Raw genomic sequence first — 18016 nt, forward strand, 5'->3', positions numbered from 1 at the left:
AATCCTTTGAGATAAAACTTCAACTACATTTTTCCCAGCCATAACTGCTTCAATATAATACTTGATAATTTAATATTTGAATATACTCCTTCAATATTTATACTTTCAGTTTCTTAAATCATACTTGAGGTTTCTACTTCTCACATTCTCTATCATGTTTTAATGGTTGTTGTAAAAACAGGAAGCACTTCTTAGGTGTTCAAATAAACAGCTGTTGACATCAAAATCAAAACTTGAAATTAATGTACCAGATACTAATTAGCACAAGAGAAATTTACCGTAATAGACAATTCTCAAAACAAGGTATATCAATTGATACAGAGTAGCAATTAATCCTGTCAGAGTCTTACCATTAATTACGGGGGTATAAACAACAATTCCAACCAAGTTAGGATCAGATACAGTTGTGTCCAGAATAAGGCCACCAATACTGAAAAAAAAAAGTACAATATTTGGAATAAGGCAAGCAGGACCATTAAACAGCATTTAAAAATTTTTATAGCAATGTGACTTAGATCATCTTCAAGCCACAATTTTAATCTCATCTTTCCCCTGAGCCATTACCTCATTCTGAGCTACAGACTAACATCCCTATAGCTATTCATTTATTAAAATTGGCTTCTTGTATAACAAAGACCACAGAGTATTAGCCAATTCCTCTACTTTTAAGATTCATAACTTTCATTGGATTAAATAATCTCTTAGACCAGTGCTAAAATTCTAAAGCCTAAATTCTAGAGACTCCTAATTATCCCTCTTAAGTACAATCAAGTAAGAAATACAGAGATATGGGATGACTATCAAGATGCTTCCATGCAGCAAGACAAAGAGACCTACCTGCTTATAATCATGGCAGTTATAACAGGCTCCCATCCTGAATGGAGGACAGTTCTGGTAGCTGGGTGTTTGGCAGCTATGACAATCCCCATCGGAGTCAGAGCCAAAAAAAAGGCACCAACCAAAGGAGATACATAGTAATATGTCTCTAAAACAATAATAAAGAAAAAGAAAACAAGCCCCTTTTACTTTCCAAATATTCCTATATGTTTCTCCTAACTTAGAATTGTAAAATAAATTATGAACTATGCCATAGAAGTGAGGAATTTAATAGTCTTCATTACTATTACACCTGAAGTTTCAACCACTGCATGAAACAACATGGTTTATATCTGCCATCTGGATCATTGTCTCTCATCTTCTCAAGGACATCTGTACAAAGAAGAAATTCTGAAGACGATTTTTGTAAAATGCTTCATGATAAAAATACAGTAAGAATGTAGAATATAAAACATTATTTTGCAACTGAAGAATAATTTTTAAAAGAAACTGAATATAATGAAAATGCATTTTGTTTATACCCAGATTCTTAGCATATGTACACTCCCTTCTTCCCAAAGCAGGTAATGTGGTAATCTTTCCAGAAATAGCATATCTAAAATTATGCAAGCACAAAGTGCAACACTGAGACATTTATATCAGTAGCTCAGTTGTTTCATAGCCAGTCTGAGTCTGAAAATTAACAGGCAATTCTGCTGCTTGCACCTATCCATGAGAATTTCATCCTATTTCATAGGAATACAACTGCAAACACTGGTGAGTACCATCATAAAGCTGAGACTGTAAAGCAAACAGCTGCTTCCCCAGAAAGAACACTATTTTTTTCTGATTACTTGGTTTTATAATCCCATCCTCAAAGAAGCTACTACAGTGATCCAAGACTTCCTAATTCAACAGTGAGGTAAATAATAGAAAATTTATCCTAATGTCAAATATATATGTGTAAACTGTGCAAATATTTCACTTTTAAATATTTGTTTTATGAGAAATGTACTCATGTATCTTATGTTAAAATACATTTTGTTGAAAACTTCAAAATTTAGACAAGTCTTACAGCAAAACATATTTTAAATTAACAGGCTGAAATAATTAATATAGATCACACAAATGCTTTACCAAAGAGTAGTAGTTGGTATATAAAAAGTATTGTCACCTATGCATTATGGCTTATTACAATGGCTGCAAATCCAAGCAATTACTACTTCAAGGTTACCTTAGTGTATCTCCTGAAAGAACTGATGTCGAATTTTTTAGAAGTTACTACCCTTCTGCATTGAGTAACAACCTCTGCAGCAGAGCCAGCAGAAAATGTAGTAAGTTATGTTTTCCTGGGCAAACTGAAATTAGAAAGCTATTAAAATGAGAACAAGACAAAGCCCAAAAGAGAAGTAATTTTTTCCTTTCCTTATCTAATTATTCTACAGTGTATTATTTCCGTCTTCCTTTGTGGGGCCTTTTTTTCCTCCTTTCACTTCATTCTGCAACCTAAGAGCTGGACCAGACAGAATACTCAGCTTCAGTCTAACTCTTTGGAACAGTGAGGGACTTTTTTTTTTTTTTTTTTTTTAAATCTATGGGAGACTCTTCCTGTAGAACATCTTACTATAGCAACCTAAAAAGATTAACCTTGAGATGCATCTGTAAAGGAAGGGTAGGTATCTTCCTCTTCATATTTAATTCACAGAAGAAGCAAATAGCTGGAGAATGGGAAAATAAATGGCTTCTCTTTTAGGGCTTACTTCACTCCATTTTTGATAGATTTATAGCAGGTAGCTTACATGGGAAAAGGAATCTTGCTCAAATAATGCAGCCTCTAGTAGAAATTAGAGGTAAACTGGAAATATACTACTTCAAAACAACTGGTAGGAACCTGAAAACAATAACGTGAATCACACAGCTTGCCTTCTCAACCCAGATTCAACATATCCGGGAGCTAAATGCACATTCTGTGAGAAAAATGGAAAGCTTTAAAGAAATTTTCAGATCATTACTGACAAATGACAGGCATCACGGACCTCCACATTTAATTTACTGGGTATTCCTTAATTTACTGGGTGTTCCTATTCCAGAGTACTTCTCGTGTCCTGTTGGAGGAAAGGTGCCAGGTCCCAGCGCCGGTCCTGGGGAGCCCTCTAGTGCTTTCCCCCAGCAATTTAACGAAGATTCACAGACACAGCTCCTTTTACGGAGTTGTTAAGAACTGTTAACCTTTTACTGTTTAAATCTCCGTGTTTGATAACTTTGCCACTATTTTTAAAGCACTCTAATGAACCTTTAAGAAGTTATATACATGATGGTGGCCAAACAAGGTGCTTCATCTGGTCCCGGCATAGATAAAAATCCTGCAGTCCTTCCCCTGTCTCTTCAGGGTATGACATAAAGTATTGTATCAAACCAAAGGCTGCACACCTCTGTTACAGACAAACATAAAGCTTGTACATAAGTAATTTTCATTCTTCCAGACTTTTTGTCTGAAAATAACTCATGCCATGCAGAGAACAGCCAGAAATGTATTTTGCTCCAGATCATTTCATTAGTTAGGCTGATAGAGGGGAAAATAGTTAATTCTGAACACAGTTCAGAAGGGAATGCCACCAGTTTCACTACTACCCTACAAACCACAGGTTTCTTTTTAATATTCCCATTGGGATTCTTATTTTAGCATTGAGAAAGGAGGGAAACAACAGAAAGGAGAAAAAACATTCTTAAGAGTATCTGTGCTGGATGAGGCATAGTTCTCATCTAGCATAATATCCTTTGTCACACTGTGGTCAACAGTTCAGGCTTATGGAGAGAAGAAAAGAAAAATTACACATTTAGAGTGATGCTTCTTTCAGCGTGACCTGCCAGCTTCTGCTGTTGTTTGCATCAGGGATTTCATCTCTCAAGTCTCTGTCTGCATCTCTCTGTTCAATACACCTCACTGGGTTCCTTTCTTACTAGTCTATCCAAAGTTTTCTAAAATCGCTTTGGTCCTCTTTAACACATCACAGCAGTAAGTTTCACATCCCACTCATGCATTGTATAAAAAAAATTCTTTAACTTTTTTAAACTTGTTGCCTAATCATTGTCTGAATGCCTCTTCCCTGCCATTCACAACTTGATACACCTCTCCTGAGCTGAAGGTACTCCATACTTTTATTCCTTGTTACTATTTCATAGTTCAAATATATGCATCTTGGAAACCACCTATTTCCAAGGGCTTTGTGGCATGTTCTTTCTTTAGAAGGACTCTCTTGTTTCCAAAAAGAAATACAAAGACATTGAAAAAATACAAAGAGCAGAAGCAGTTGTTTTAGTGGTAACCAGATAATTACATACTTCACCAAAAGACAAGTGTTTCCAGAAGACATTATAGACAGAAAATTTGGAGTAACTCTTAGAAGCACATTGATCCTTACCACTACACTTGTGGGATCTGCCTTCCAACTGCAGTTGCCGAGAAAAATGTGAGTGGTCATGACAGCTATAAAAGCAGCAAAGGATCAGTTCAAACTATACCCACTTCTTTTTTATTCCTCTGAGACACATTAGAACACCTGTATCTGGAAATGTAAATTTCTGGAAATGTGTGAAAGGAAGAAGGAAGTCCAAGTTTCTTTACATAACTTTTTTTTTTGGGGGGGGGGGTCGGAGTTGAGTGTTTTTTGTTTAGACTGGTAGATTTAAAAAAACAGCATCTTATAGGAGAAATTGAAATATTAGTAGTAATTACTTACTTCTTTAGAAAGAGAGAAACATAGAATCTGTAATTTACATAAAGCATAGGAAACAGTACTGGATACAGTACAAAATAATATATGTTGTTTATTCGCAAATTACATATGTATCTACTATTAAAACACCAACACGTGCAACTAAGTTTTGCCTGTGGCCACACCTTAAATTTTTTTTTTTTAGAAAGGAAAGAAGTAGAAGAAGCTGTTCAAAAATGGTAAGACTCAGTATTAACAATTTCCTGTCTTTGAGTCATGTGGGTTCCACTTATACAGGGGATACTAGAGATCTCTAACTGAGATTAGATGCTGACAACCACTTCCAGCTCCATGCCTACCCAGGCTGCTAGTACATGCCAATAATCTTAGCTAACGCTCTCCTTCTGCCCAACTTCCCTGGCACATCACTGATAAGTATAAACCCTAATTTAGAACTGAATTTCAATCAAACATATCAATTGTTGGGGCCTGAAATCTGTTTTCAGCAGAATAACCCAATGTTCCAGTCTATTAAGATTTTGGGGCATAGCAATAAATCTAGATAAACAGACTCTAATGAAATAAACTCTAGTTATTATCCCAGCCGTAGCATTAGCTAGGGACACTAAATTTCATGAAAATAGAGGCTTCTTCTCTGTTTTTCTCATCAGAAGAAAAGAAAGAAGAGGTGCTAAAAAAAGATCATCAATTTTCACTGTAAATTTACAAACTTCCCTGAAAGAAGCATTTAAAGAAAGTATTTGAGAAATACAGGTATTAGAATAAAATATGAAAGATTTAAATACAGCTATGAAATAATAAATCCTATTTAAGTTTTAACAAAACCACAGAAAATACAAAAGAAATACTTCTTTGCACACTGATACATCTAAGCTGACATCATGTTAACACTTTTTAAATATGAAAGTTCAAATACCAAAAAAGTAACTGCAAGTCACACCATGGTAGCCTGAGTCTTATTCGATGCTTTTTCTGGCTGATGTTGTAATACTTACATACGAAAAGTTTGGACAATGAGCACAGCTGTAAAGGCTAGATGTGATGACATCAGCATCTCTGGTAAGTTATGGACAACACAATATTTTATCTGTCTACATTTGTCTACAGTTATGTCTTTTAAAACACAATAAACTTTAAATAGTTTCTATGGAATGAGTTAGTTGCAGCAATGATTTCATTTTGAATAAGGTTCTTAACATTCTTTTTCCCACTGTGAGAAAATGTTTTCACATTTTTGTTTCTTCATTACCACCATTTGCAATCCACATGTAGGTATGTACTGTGTTATTGTCAAAGTCTTTCAGGTATTCCTAGATTGTTCCAAAGTTCAGGTTAGTGTACAAAACCAAAAACATGTTTTGTTTTATAAAAATAAAAAGGGAAAACCAAAAAATAAACAAAAGGGAAAGAAAAACACAAAAAAACAAAATGGAAAAAAGAAATCATGGCATAATGTTGCACTCTTAAGATTTACCATTAAGTGGTATAAATGCTGACAAAAATGTCAGTCAAACTAAAAGGTTTGCTGAACCTCTCCCTCCAGCCTTCTTCCCACCCTCCTAACCCAAGAGAGGTTCCTGAGGAGTCATACAGATTTCAAAGCACACTTACCAAGGCAAGTATACAGACCCTGGCTTATCCATGCTAGTATAGCAAGGGTGATGAGATCACCAAAACTTGCTGCTATAGGAGTGGCAACATTGTCAGGATTGATACCAGTCTTCTTAGATCCAACAATAACTCCAACCATTATTACTCCTAAATTCAACAAAGAAGACAGTACAGTAACTGTATCCACTGCTGTAATTCCACAGAAAATTTCAAACTTAATGAATAAGAAGTCAGTGCTTTTTTCCCCAGAATGATTGTTCTTCCCACCTGATTAATGACTGTGTTTTTAAGTTTTAGCCATTTTGAAAAATGGACATATACATTTTAAAAAAACAGAGTGAGCACACACACAAAAAAAATCAAGAATCATCTGTACAATAAACTACTTTGCTAATGACTAGAATTAGCACTATTGAAATTGTAAAGCAACTATTTCCTGAAGAAAAAAATATGAAGTGTATTATTTTCCAACCCTGGTAACTTCCACTGACTGAAATTTCAATCAACCTAGGCTGAAAATAATGCAAGATTAAATACTTTGACATCTGATATTGTGCAAGACTATCAAGGAGTTAGCCCCAAGAAGCTACACAATAAGTTAAACCCAAGACAACATATAAAAAATATTACTTGCTACACATTTGAAAAAAATAAATTAAAGGTGTTAATTTCTAATTTTTCCTATAAACAGCAACACTAACTTTTGAAGACTAATCTCCCTGCAAAATGCAAGTGGCCACTGAAAATAAAATTGGCATTGTTACTAACAGTCTTTGGCACAATCTGAGTAATTTCCCTCTCATTACATATCATATGTAAGAGCTTCAACTGTATATGCCATCCTTTATGTTATATCATGTATGGTAGGCTACATTAAGAGTTCACTTTCAGAGAAACTTACTAAGGAGTTATACACCAGGAAATACTCAAAAGAAATAACTGCAGTGATCCTGTAAGATCACAATATTTCACAAGTGCCTGGTTCATGTGTAGGAGAAAGAAGCTTAGAAAGTAATTTCTTGCACTGGCCCATCACCAGGACAAAAACCAAAGTTTCTCCTCATGTCCAAATCATACATGGGAAGTGTGGAAAATGCACTCTTGTTTCCCAGTTCTCTTGCTGCCCTTAATTCTGCACATGATCAAACTCAGTGACTTTCTAGTCACTAGAAAACATGTGTGCTCTTAATTCCATGCAAAACTTCAACAATTTTGTATTTTCCACATAAGTAAGCATATCAAAGCAGTAAAACAAGGAAGTTACGCATTTTACTTGACTTACTATTCTTAAGACTGCTGACTGTATTTTCATTAAGAACATGTCACAAGTAGAGGTACTTTCCTGCTCCCCTTCACACCCATTAAGTACAATCTTTTATGGTTAAATGTTTCCTGACAATTAGGAAGAGAATATTAAATTCATCATGCCATATTGCTCCAGACAGACACTGCCACTGTTTGTAGAGCTGGACTTGAACTTGGTCCAAACCCTTCAAATAATGAGCCTAATTGTTCACTTCAGACACAAAGCAGAGCACAAACTAACACACAAGCAGCATGGGCAACCTGGAACTTTGAATTCAGCTAAGCTAACATCCGGGATCACCTGAGTTTAATTATAAATAAGTTTTACCTGCTAAGTACTAAGAATATATTTTGTACATTAATGAATATAGAAAGCAGGGGGAAAAGCTCTCCATCATATTAAGTGAAATCTAAAACCAACACTTTTTTGCTTAGGTATGTTCAGGAGGTCATGCCAATCAAAAGCTTTCCAAAGACTGTGACAGGAGAGGAATGCAATATGCCCACCTATAGGGAAACTGCAAAAGGGCATCTTATCCTCAGCTGGTTTGCAGATGTATTATTCCTGACTGGATTTCAATTTTGAAGGAATATCAACATATACACATTCAGCATCCACAGAAAAATAAATAACTGCAAAAAGTAGCACATATACCCCCTTTACCTTGTAAAAGGGAAGCTATGAAGGCAGTTGCTACACTGCTAGAACACAAAAGGACTGAGTGATCAAAGCGGTATTTGCCCTCTGGAATCCAGCCCAATATAACTGCTGCCACTGCTGCCAGAAAACCAACTACTGTTGCCTGAACCTGGAAAAGAAAGCAAATTCTTAAAACAATTGACAGACTTAGAAGGACCACAGAATCATTTTCTGTTAGCCTTTCCTCCTACCTACATTTACATGCCAGGTATAACAGAAGCATGCTCATCCATTTTGTAGAGAGGATGACAACTTTGGATGATTAAGAAAAATCTTAGACCAGCAGAAAAGGCTTTACCAACATTTGTCATACTGCAGAATAGCAAAAGTAAAATCAGGGAGAGGAGTTCAGGATTTACGAGAAGCCAATTCCTAAAGAAGCTTCTAAACCACTTAAAGTAGTGAAGTCACAACATAAGTATTTCACGTAATTTTTGAGAGCGTTACATTGTAACTTCTGAATAAGACATAGCTCTCAATCTTAAGAAACAACTGCTTTGGAGGACATGCACACTTTTCCTCAAATGACCCAGCTATTTAAAATATTGGTTTTTATCCAAAAGCTCTATCACACACTTCCTTTAAACATTGAATCCAACGCAAAATCAGTACTAGAAACATTTGAAAGGTCAGATTTAAAAGGTTTTGCCAAATCCAAAATTTTTCTCTAATCATCCTCAGATCCTTTCCCAGAAAAAATTATAAAGGAAATATACCCTTGGTACAGTCAAAAATAAGACTTTACATCTTCTTCTAATAAATATAAGCTCACATTTTTTTAGAGAAGAACCAGGGTAGTAGAGCTAGTTTCCCATTAACACTGTTCATCTCCATACTTACCAATGATTGTGATTAAACTTTTTCAGTAACTTCCCTCACTTACAACAATTAATCAAATAAACCCATTATATTTACCTGCTTTAAGGCCAAATTGCCAATTATTAGGTTCCATTTCTCAATGGGAGAATCCATTTTTCCAATATTTACCTATCAAAATTAGAAAAGAAATTCAGACATTTGGGTTTAAAATGGTATTATTTGAAATTGCCCACAAATAATTCAGCTAATGAAGTAAAACATTTTGATTAAAAACAAGCTATATTTTTAAAAAGTCAAACATTGCTTTTGATTTTAAATCATACTTACAGTATCTTTCCAAAAGCAGCTAAACTTGATGCAGTTTTACACAGTAACTTGTTTAACATTAGCTTGCTCTGCAAGATATACCAGCCACCTACATTCCTGTAATGTCCAAGCACCACCAGGGATTAGATCAGTGGCTGGAAGATCCCTTTAGACTGAGCTTGTTTCTATGGCACTTAAATTCTGAAAATAAAATATGCTAAAATCCAATACTGTTTAGCATTCTAACTTTTCATTTATGCAATACAGCTAGAGATCTCAGATGCTATAAATGATGTAAGTCCAGTATTAAGGTAGTAGCTGAAAGATAGCAAATAAGTTATTCTAAGAAATTTAAAAGTAGATATATGTATGTATATATACTTAGTATTTCCTACTTTTGCATTTTTTTTTGAGTTAGAGGACAAGATCTGACAAACAATACAAACCACTGCAGTATGACTGTGTTTAAAATAACTTTCTTTTTGAGATAACAGACTTACAATTTTTTACGTGTTGAGCATAAATTTTAGTGGCTTTTCCTATACAATACCAATTTATAAGATAACATACTTCTCAAAAAACAGAAGGACTTCATGCTTATATTTTTCATCTTTTGATAATTTCTTTTCAGTAGATTTCAATTAAATTTCTTTTCCATTTTGTTTCATTTTGTGATAGTAGTGACTTGCAAGGAACAAAGTATTAAAAGAAATGCTAATTTAAAAACAGAAATATAATAAGACACTTTATCTTAATCACACTATAAATATTTTATAATGTTCAAACTACAGTCAAAGCTCTGCAAATACATCCACTAAGTTTAAGTAGAAAAGCAGTTGCTTCAGGAACTACTGATAATCATCTCCTCTGCACCCTTCTTAAGTATATAAATGCTCAACGAACAAAATGGCAGAGTTTCACTTTTTCTCTCCTTTGAAAAAGTTTTGGAAAAGTATCCAAAAAAATTAACAGTATTATTTAACAGTATTACTGTTTTAAAAAGTAATCTTGCAAAGTGCTTAATCTGGCCTAAAGGTGAGCTACTGCCAAACGCCACAGCTCTTCCTTCCCCTGCTGTCACCTACATATTCACATTTTCTTTCTTGAACCAGATCCACCAGCTCCATCAGAAAGTTCACGGCAACATAAATCTGCTGGTTTGATGGAAAACACTTTTTCCAGGGAGCAAAAAGGGGTTATCTGCTATGAAATGATCTGATCCATTACATCCAACCATGCAACCATGCACAAGTGCTCTCAGGGCTTGGTAGGGAGAAAGAGCAGGACCACTCCTTGCAGCTGCAGATTTCCACAAACTGGGATCAAGTTTATTGTGACACTGTGAAATAGATGGACCTAAACAAAAGGTTTGTAAAATCACACTGCTAATGACTAACCCTGATAACACACAGCCAGAACAAGAGTCTGCACAAGTTTACAGGACTGATTAAGTAGTGTTTTGGGGTTGGTTATGGGTCATTTTTTGGGGTATTTTTTTGTTGTTGCTCTTTAAAAACGAAACAGGAATAGAGAGAAAGGACAGCAGTGTGAATTGAGACAATGAGAATGACCCAGAGAACAGAACAAAGCTGAAGAACTGAAGGACACAAACCACAATATAAGTATTGTGCTTGAATGGACAGTTGACCTCAGGGCACCTCCCACAGTTATGCCAGCACAGCAGTGGGCAGAGGGAGAAGGGTTTACAGAGATAAATCTCCAGAAGCACCTTTTTGCTCTTTGTTGTTGGTATTCTACATATGAAGTAACTTCTGGTGGGATAAAAATTAATGTTTTAAAAACAGTAGGCAGTAAGATTGCCAGGGTATGGAGAGTTTACACTAACACCAAAGTGAAGTATGCTCAGAGGCAGATGAAAAACACAGTCTTGAGACAGATTTAGTGAAATAACTGATTCTAAAGTGGATGGGAAAGTGTGAGTGACCAGTAAGAAGCAGCTAAAGGAGAAATTTGGGCAACAAGATGAATGAAAGTGACCAGACAACACTTGAAACCAGATGTACTATGGGTAAGAAACTTGCTAAGAAGACACTACTCTTTGACTGACCACTTAACTAAAAATAAAGTAAAGATAATTAGTTTACAGCCCCAAGAGCACAGACGTGTCTGCAAATTCAGATGCAATTACAAGCTAAGTGAGCAAGCAGGGCATGAATTAACTGCAATGCTGAACTCATGTCAGAAATTTCCTCTTCAAAAGGTAAAGCTGGTCACAGGGGCATAGTCTTGCATTTACTTTAAAAACAAATGTCTGGTGGGCAGCCAGATTTAGCCAAGGCAGACCAATGGCAATTTCTGGTACTGGGATGACAGGAAGCCTTCATGGCATACTTGAATAAAAACGTCAGAAACATCAGCTGATTTATGTCTTGGTGAGGCTTAATGACACTGGTAAGAGGCACTGGTAACACTCCTCAAACTAAGCCTTGAATTGTTTGAGTCTTGGTAGAGCTTGGGGTTCAAATGGCCAAACTGCCTCTGAAAAACCACATTCGAGATATCTACATGTTGAAGAATACATTTAGTGCATCCTTAATGTACAGATCATGTTATCACTGTTACTGGGATACTTTTAAGAGTGCCATTTTGGGCTGGGGAGAGTGGCCTGAAACTCATGATGCCAACTTTGGTTTACCCACTGGACATGCAGCCTGTGCTGTGGAAACTCCAGTGTCCTGCATCTGTGTGCATGAGAGGGGGATTGGCTCCTGTTTTAGTAAGAGCTGATGGATAGTAAGAACCAAGGTCAGGAGTCACAGTGCAGAAAAAGGGTCTGCGTGACCCTTTTCCAAATGTCCCCTGAGAGCTGTGATGTTCACAAATGTGATGGCACTGGTGAGGGTTGGGAATTCAGCAATGGACTGACCCAGACAAGTTCTGGATTTGTGATCTGGCAAAGGTCATAAGCTCAACTGAGACAAAGAATTAAAGATCACATTAACTGAAGCAGAAGTGGTAAAGCATATTCTGACCTTCTTTCTCTTAAGCCTTCAGTAAGGCACTGGTACATCTTGGACTTGGTATATTTTTCACTATGCAATACAAGCATTTTTAATCCTCAGGCTATGAACTGTACTAGTCAGAAACAAATTAAGCAACACGTCAACAAAAATCAAAAGGTAAGCTAATAGAAAAAAGCATTCATGCCTGACAGTAAAGGCAGTAAAGTTTAAACACAAAATGCTGTTAAGGAACAGTAAGAATACTCAGAAAAATAAGAGCAATCAAACAGAAAACAAGACTGAATGGCTAAGGATGACGTTGATAGAGATACAATAGAACATATCAATTCTTATGTATGAAAGTAATCAATTTCTGTAATGGGCATGACACAAGCAAACCTTCATAGGACTGCCAAGGCTACGTCCATCACAGTATGCATTCAGGCAACAACTCAATTATAATGTAGCAATGACATTTATTAATGACAGAACACTGGCAGACCTTGTCAATACAAAGCATTGTAGTACCATACAAAAACTGAATGTCCTTGAGGGTTACAGCAGCAAAAACATAAAATTCAACAGGAGAAATGCAAGGTCATGCACTTATAGACTAATGATATTTCTGCCAGAAGACGGGAGTGACAGCTGGAAATGAACAAAAGCATAAATAAAAGGACAGTCATTGATCACAAGGTGACTGAGAGGTCTAGACCTGACCCTTCCAGGCAAGTAAGTACATAAAACCCTAGAAAGTTTCAAGAGCAATATTCTACAAAGACATAGTAAAATCTCATCTGGAGTTCTGTACACCTTTGACCAGACGTACTAGAAAAATTCATTCAAGTAGGAAGAGGCAGAGAGTGGGGACCTTGCTGGAGAACTGAAGCACTGCATTAGGCAGTCTTAGAGATACCCAGTGCAGCTATCAGAAATAGTCTAGCCACGTTCTTAGACTGATCTAATCACTGGTTATTCACACACACACAAAAGATACACAAGAAGGCAATCTGGCTTACTTAGACTAGAAAAATGAAGGGGTAGAATATCCCCTGAAATGTAAAAAACAGCTATAAGAAATACATGAGAAAGAACACACAGAAAAAACTTAGTTACTGCTACATTATAGTGTTGACACACACAAAAAATAAGCAGACACAAAAAAACCCAAAACAACCACAGCACAATAAAAATAAATAAATCTATTTAGCCAGAAAGCTAAAAAAAAAAAGTTTCCTGCAGTTTGATCAAAAGAGGTCTCGAATAGCAATGTTACCAATGCTTTATTTTGGTGCCAAACATATGGTCTTTAGAAAAATGTTTTCTTAGACTATTCAAAATCCCTCAAGGTCAAAGAGACCTCTCAACCTTACACAATACACCTGTAAATCTCAAAAATCTACTTTGTCTGTTCTGAATGATGAGTAGGAAGAGACTTAAGAAGTGGAGTTTCAATGTATGGAGACAAGGGTCACCTTTTTAACTTTGCCAACTTAATAACAGATTTAAACTGCCCCATAACAGCCAGATTAACTCATAAAATAATATTAATTCATCAAAAAATACCTGTGCCTCAAAGATTTTTTTTCCTTTTTGAAATATTTTAAACATATATCTGAAGAGTAAAAAGGAAGAGAAAGTTACTTACAGCAGTTGACAGCCGGGATGCCAAGGTCATTTCCAAATTTCCTTTGAGACCAAGAAGTGCAGGAACCAAGATAAAGACTTCAGTAACATTCTTGAACACATCCCAGTGCTATACAAAGGATACAGTGGGAAACATTTAATTGAAAAGTTCTCTTTAGACCATCCACAAAGTATGCAAAAAAATTCTGTAAATCATAACTTAGCCAGCTAAAAAAAATGTAATCGTTTTATATTAGACTTAAAATCTGAAGTCAAAACTGTTACCTATTTAGATAAAACAGATTTATGACTGCATATTACTGCTTCAAAGATGAGAAGACTATAAGCAAGAGATACAAAACCTGGCCTTAAACAAACATAGTTAAAAAAAGAAGTCATTAATTTGAAGTATTTGTTTTTCATGACTTTAAAATAGTCCCAGATACTATGACTGCTCTTGAATTCTGCTCTTAATTTTCAATAATATTTTCATCTTTTCCCCCAGCTGTGTAGAAACCTCACATAAAACCAGCAAGGAATCAACTGTCATATTAACAGAGCCTGTAAGGAAAAAAAGCTTCTTTATTCTTTTACCTTTAAGTGTGAAATTTACAAGAGCACAGATTTCCAAAACCCAGACTTTTAGAAGAAAACTCTTAATTTTTTGTGCACCAACTTCTCAGCACCGAAGTGCTGTGTTTCTTTGTATGTCTTGTCAATGCATGTATTTAATTCATCATCATTTACCAATTTTAACTAAACTAACAAAGCTGTAAATTGCCTTTGTATTGAGGAATTTGCAATCATTTAAATGATTAATTTAATGAAAATAAAAGGATTCAATTAAAGCAACTCTACAAAGAACAAATTGGTAAGATGTACATGAACAAAGCACCAGACTGGTGTCAAATAGCCCACAAGCAGTAAAGTTTCTGTGTCAAATTTTATTTTCCTTTTTCTTGAGGTAATGAAGTGTCTTTTCATTGCAACTGATTGAAGTTCAAGCTTCCTTGACTCTCTCAAGATTTTGAGTGACAAAGATTGTCATCTCTTGCTCCTATTTTAATTAACTTTGTGAACTCTTTAAGTGTAGCTAAAGAAATCCCTAAAGCTGAACGAAGCAAAACCAAACAAAAGGGGGGAAAATCCACACAGATTAATTTCTGTATTGTATTTCTGTTTAAATATTGTGGTTATTTCAAACCTTTTAAATAAGGCGTGCATAATAGCAGAACCATGTGCAGACCTAATTACATCTCAATATTGCAGACATCTACAATGTCACATTAGAACTACAGACCTCACAGACTACCTGTTAAAAAAGAATCTTCCAAAGCAAATACCAACCTGTACAATATCCAAAACCATGCCAGCAGAAACAGTTCCAAATCCTGCTAGCAAAAAAGGTACGAGTATCTGCAGTGCCATAATACTACTTGATTCTTTGGGTTGTTTTCTTCTTCCTTCCACAATGATATCTTCATTACTGTCACTAGAGAGAGTGTCATCCTGCAACATGGCATCTGTTTCTGAAGTATCCATGCCACCACAGTAATTATAACTGGTAAAATCATCATAATTAGGGCTACAGCTAGATGGGCTGTGTCCATTGCTGCCATGAAAGCTTGGTTCTGAGAAGTGATGGTACTCTGTGTGTTGTTCTGACCTGACATTAAAATTGTGTCCTGCTGGTTGCAATCCATCTTGCCAGACACCATTCACCTTTTTGTGTTTTTCCTCTTGGTTTATTTGGTAAACAACAGGAACCATACTTAAAAGCAGTCTCAAAAATTTATCAGACTGAATTGTATTAAGATTTACAGTCCAGTTTACAAAGCCTTCTCTGTCATGGACTTTGCTATTTGTTTTGGAGATGGTAGATCTGCCTTTCCAGTTAGTCATAGTGCTACAGAAGTACAGGTTGAAAAGCACTTTGTTCTTCAGATGTCAGCCTATAAATCTTGTAGGTGAGTCTTCAAGCACCACACTTACATGTGGACCAAAATGTTCCTTTTCTGCATGGAAAAGTGTTTTTTCATTGCTCTCAGATCTTCAACAATTCCATAAGCAAGACTGAATCTGCAAAAAAGTAGAAAGCATATATTTAACTTTTAAAATATTTCAACTCTACAGAATACAAAAGACATTGGTTCGATTTTTCAGATCACAATCTTTTCTCCTTTCTCTTTACTGTGATTTAAGGTGAAGTTGTTTCTACTTTGACATTTCCATCATGGTAGGAAATTAAACAACGACATACTGACAGTCTCAAGTCATTTCACATTCCCTCCATCAGAAGCCACTTTACCTTCCTTTTCTTTAATCTTCACGTGATAACCGTGGCAATTTACTAAAAGAACAGTTCTAATTTGACTCAAAGCTTTGCTGACTTTGGTGTTTATTACTAAACTCCATAAATACAAGTAAATGATTAGCATAAACAGAGAAACAAAGGTCAGGGAGACTGCACCAACATGATGTAGGATAACACAATTCCACACGACTTTGTATCTATGCGAAGTTGTGAAAACATTATACAGGCTGCAGGAAATGAAAATATTCTAGAGCTGGAGGACTTTTAATCTGCATTTCCTAAGAAATTCAGCCTCCTATAATCATAGGAGGATGATCCTATGATCATCATTTTTTATGTTATGATTTCTATACTTCGCTTCCATCTGTTTCAATGCTTTTAAGTCCTCCAGTATTTCAAGAGCAATTTTAGATAGACTTTACAGTGAGTGGAGATGTCAAAGCTTTTAGCAACTAACAGCCTTGTAGGAGAACCAAGTTTGTGCCTTTGCTGTTAGGCATCTTCAAACATTACCTAGGATAACTCACTCCTCTATGGCCAGAGCAAGTAAAATTCAAAATTCCTGCTGCTCATAGAACTATTTGATTTGGGCTTTTTGAGTGAAGCGATGACACAGAAGCAACATGACGATTTTCCCTCTACCACTTGCTTTATCCAAGGAAGCTCTGACCAAGAAACGAGTATTTTAAAAGTGACAATGGAATTTATGGCTTGATCTAGAAAGAAGCCAAGTTTTGCAAGAAACTGCAATTTTTTTGCCACAAGACCAACTGAGGAATTTAAATAACCAAGATTCCTGCAATATCTTTTGCTGCCCTGCAGCAGATTGTGCTACACTGAACCTTTTAGTTTCAGTACATAAAAAATTCCTAGGCCTCAATTCTGGTTTCCATACACTTTAATTAGGAATAACAAAACAATTTTTGCTGCTATCCCCGAGCAGCTCTAACCACAGGTGGAAACGGTGCTCTGTTAAGTGCTCAGAAAGACAGAACAAGAAGAAGAAATGGAAGGATTTCATTTCACTCCCAGGAAAATGCATTGAGAAAATTTTCTGACAGCTTTAACAAGGCAGAGTCTGGCTCTCATTGCAGTTTCTCCCATATGTCCTCCAGTCTCATCACCAGAGTGCTAGACCAGTGACTCACAGAAATTATTCATTGCTCTGGAACTCTGGCCAAAAATATTTGGGTTAATTATCCATATCTTGTGTAACATATGGATTGGTCTCCTTTTCAGTTTTTATATTTTGGGTTTTTTTTAAGAAACAAATCCTTCGATAAGATTGTGGTTTCATTTAATATAAGAAAGTATTAGCAAATAGAAATTGTACCTAAAAGAGAAAAAAAGAGGGAACAGAAAAATGATTTGGTCACGTTCCAAATGGAGGAAGAGGCTAGCATGGATGGCTAACTGTTAAAATAGTACAAAGCAGTTTGGATGGCAGCCATTTCTATTTTTCCAACCACAAAGTCTTAGAATGACAAAATGTGAACAATGATAAACGCAGGAAAAGGAGAATTTAAGAAGATAAACTGAAAAATGTAGAGTCATAAAATTGTTTAGGTTGGAAGAGTATAGTATAGTATAGTATAGTATAGTATAGTATAGATTGAAGAGCAATTGCTCCTTCAGAGCATACAGAGAGAAGATAACTACAAACCCTTCTAAATGTAACTATTGATTTCTAAAAACATGTTCCAACAAAAATAATTTTCTAAATGTCATCTGATGCAATATTTTCACCCTAAGTTACAGGCTGTTAATCATTACTGTATTTTCAGGGGGTTTTTTGTACCTACAAGATGCAGCAACCCTT

General features: G+C 35.7%; 1 protein-coding gene across 1 annotated transcript in view; it reads right to left on the minus strand.

The window, feature by feature from the left end:
• SLC41A2 (solute carrier family 41 member 2) overlaps positions 1 to 15785 on the minus strand; it is a gene marked incomplete at both ends in the record, with an annotated part of 36837 nt that extends 21052 nt beyond the window's left edge. The window contains 7 exons of the mRNA XM_082280960.1: positions 351 to 430; positions 838 to 985; positions 6165 to 6311; positions 8134 to 8278; positions 9085 to 9156; positions 13906 to 14013; positions 15231 to 15785. Of these exons, the coding sequence (XP_082137086.1) occupies positions 351 to 430; positions 838 to 985; positions 6165 to 6311; positions 8134 to 8278; positions 9085 to 9156; positions 13906 to 14013; positions 15231 to 15785 (1255 nt within the window). The remainder of the gene's footprint in view (positions 1 to 350; positions 431 to 837; positions 986 to 6164; positions 6312 to 8133; positions 8279 to 9084; positions 9157 to 13905; positions 14014 to 15230) is intronic.
• Between the last annotated feature and the right edge of the window lie 2231 nt (positions 15786 to 18016).

Source organism: Coloeus monedula, assembly GCF_965178545.1.
Source record: "Coloeus monedula genome assembly, chromosome: 4".
Taxonomy (NCBI): domain Eukaryota; kingdom Metazoa; phylum Chordata; class Aves; order Passeriformes; family Corvidae; genus Coloeus; species Coloeus monedula.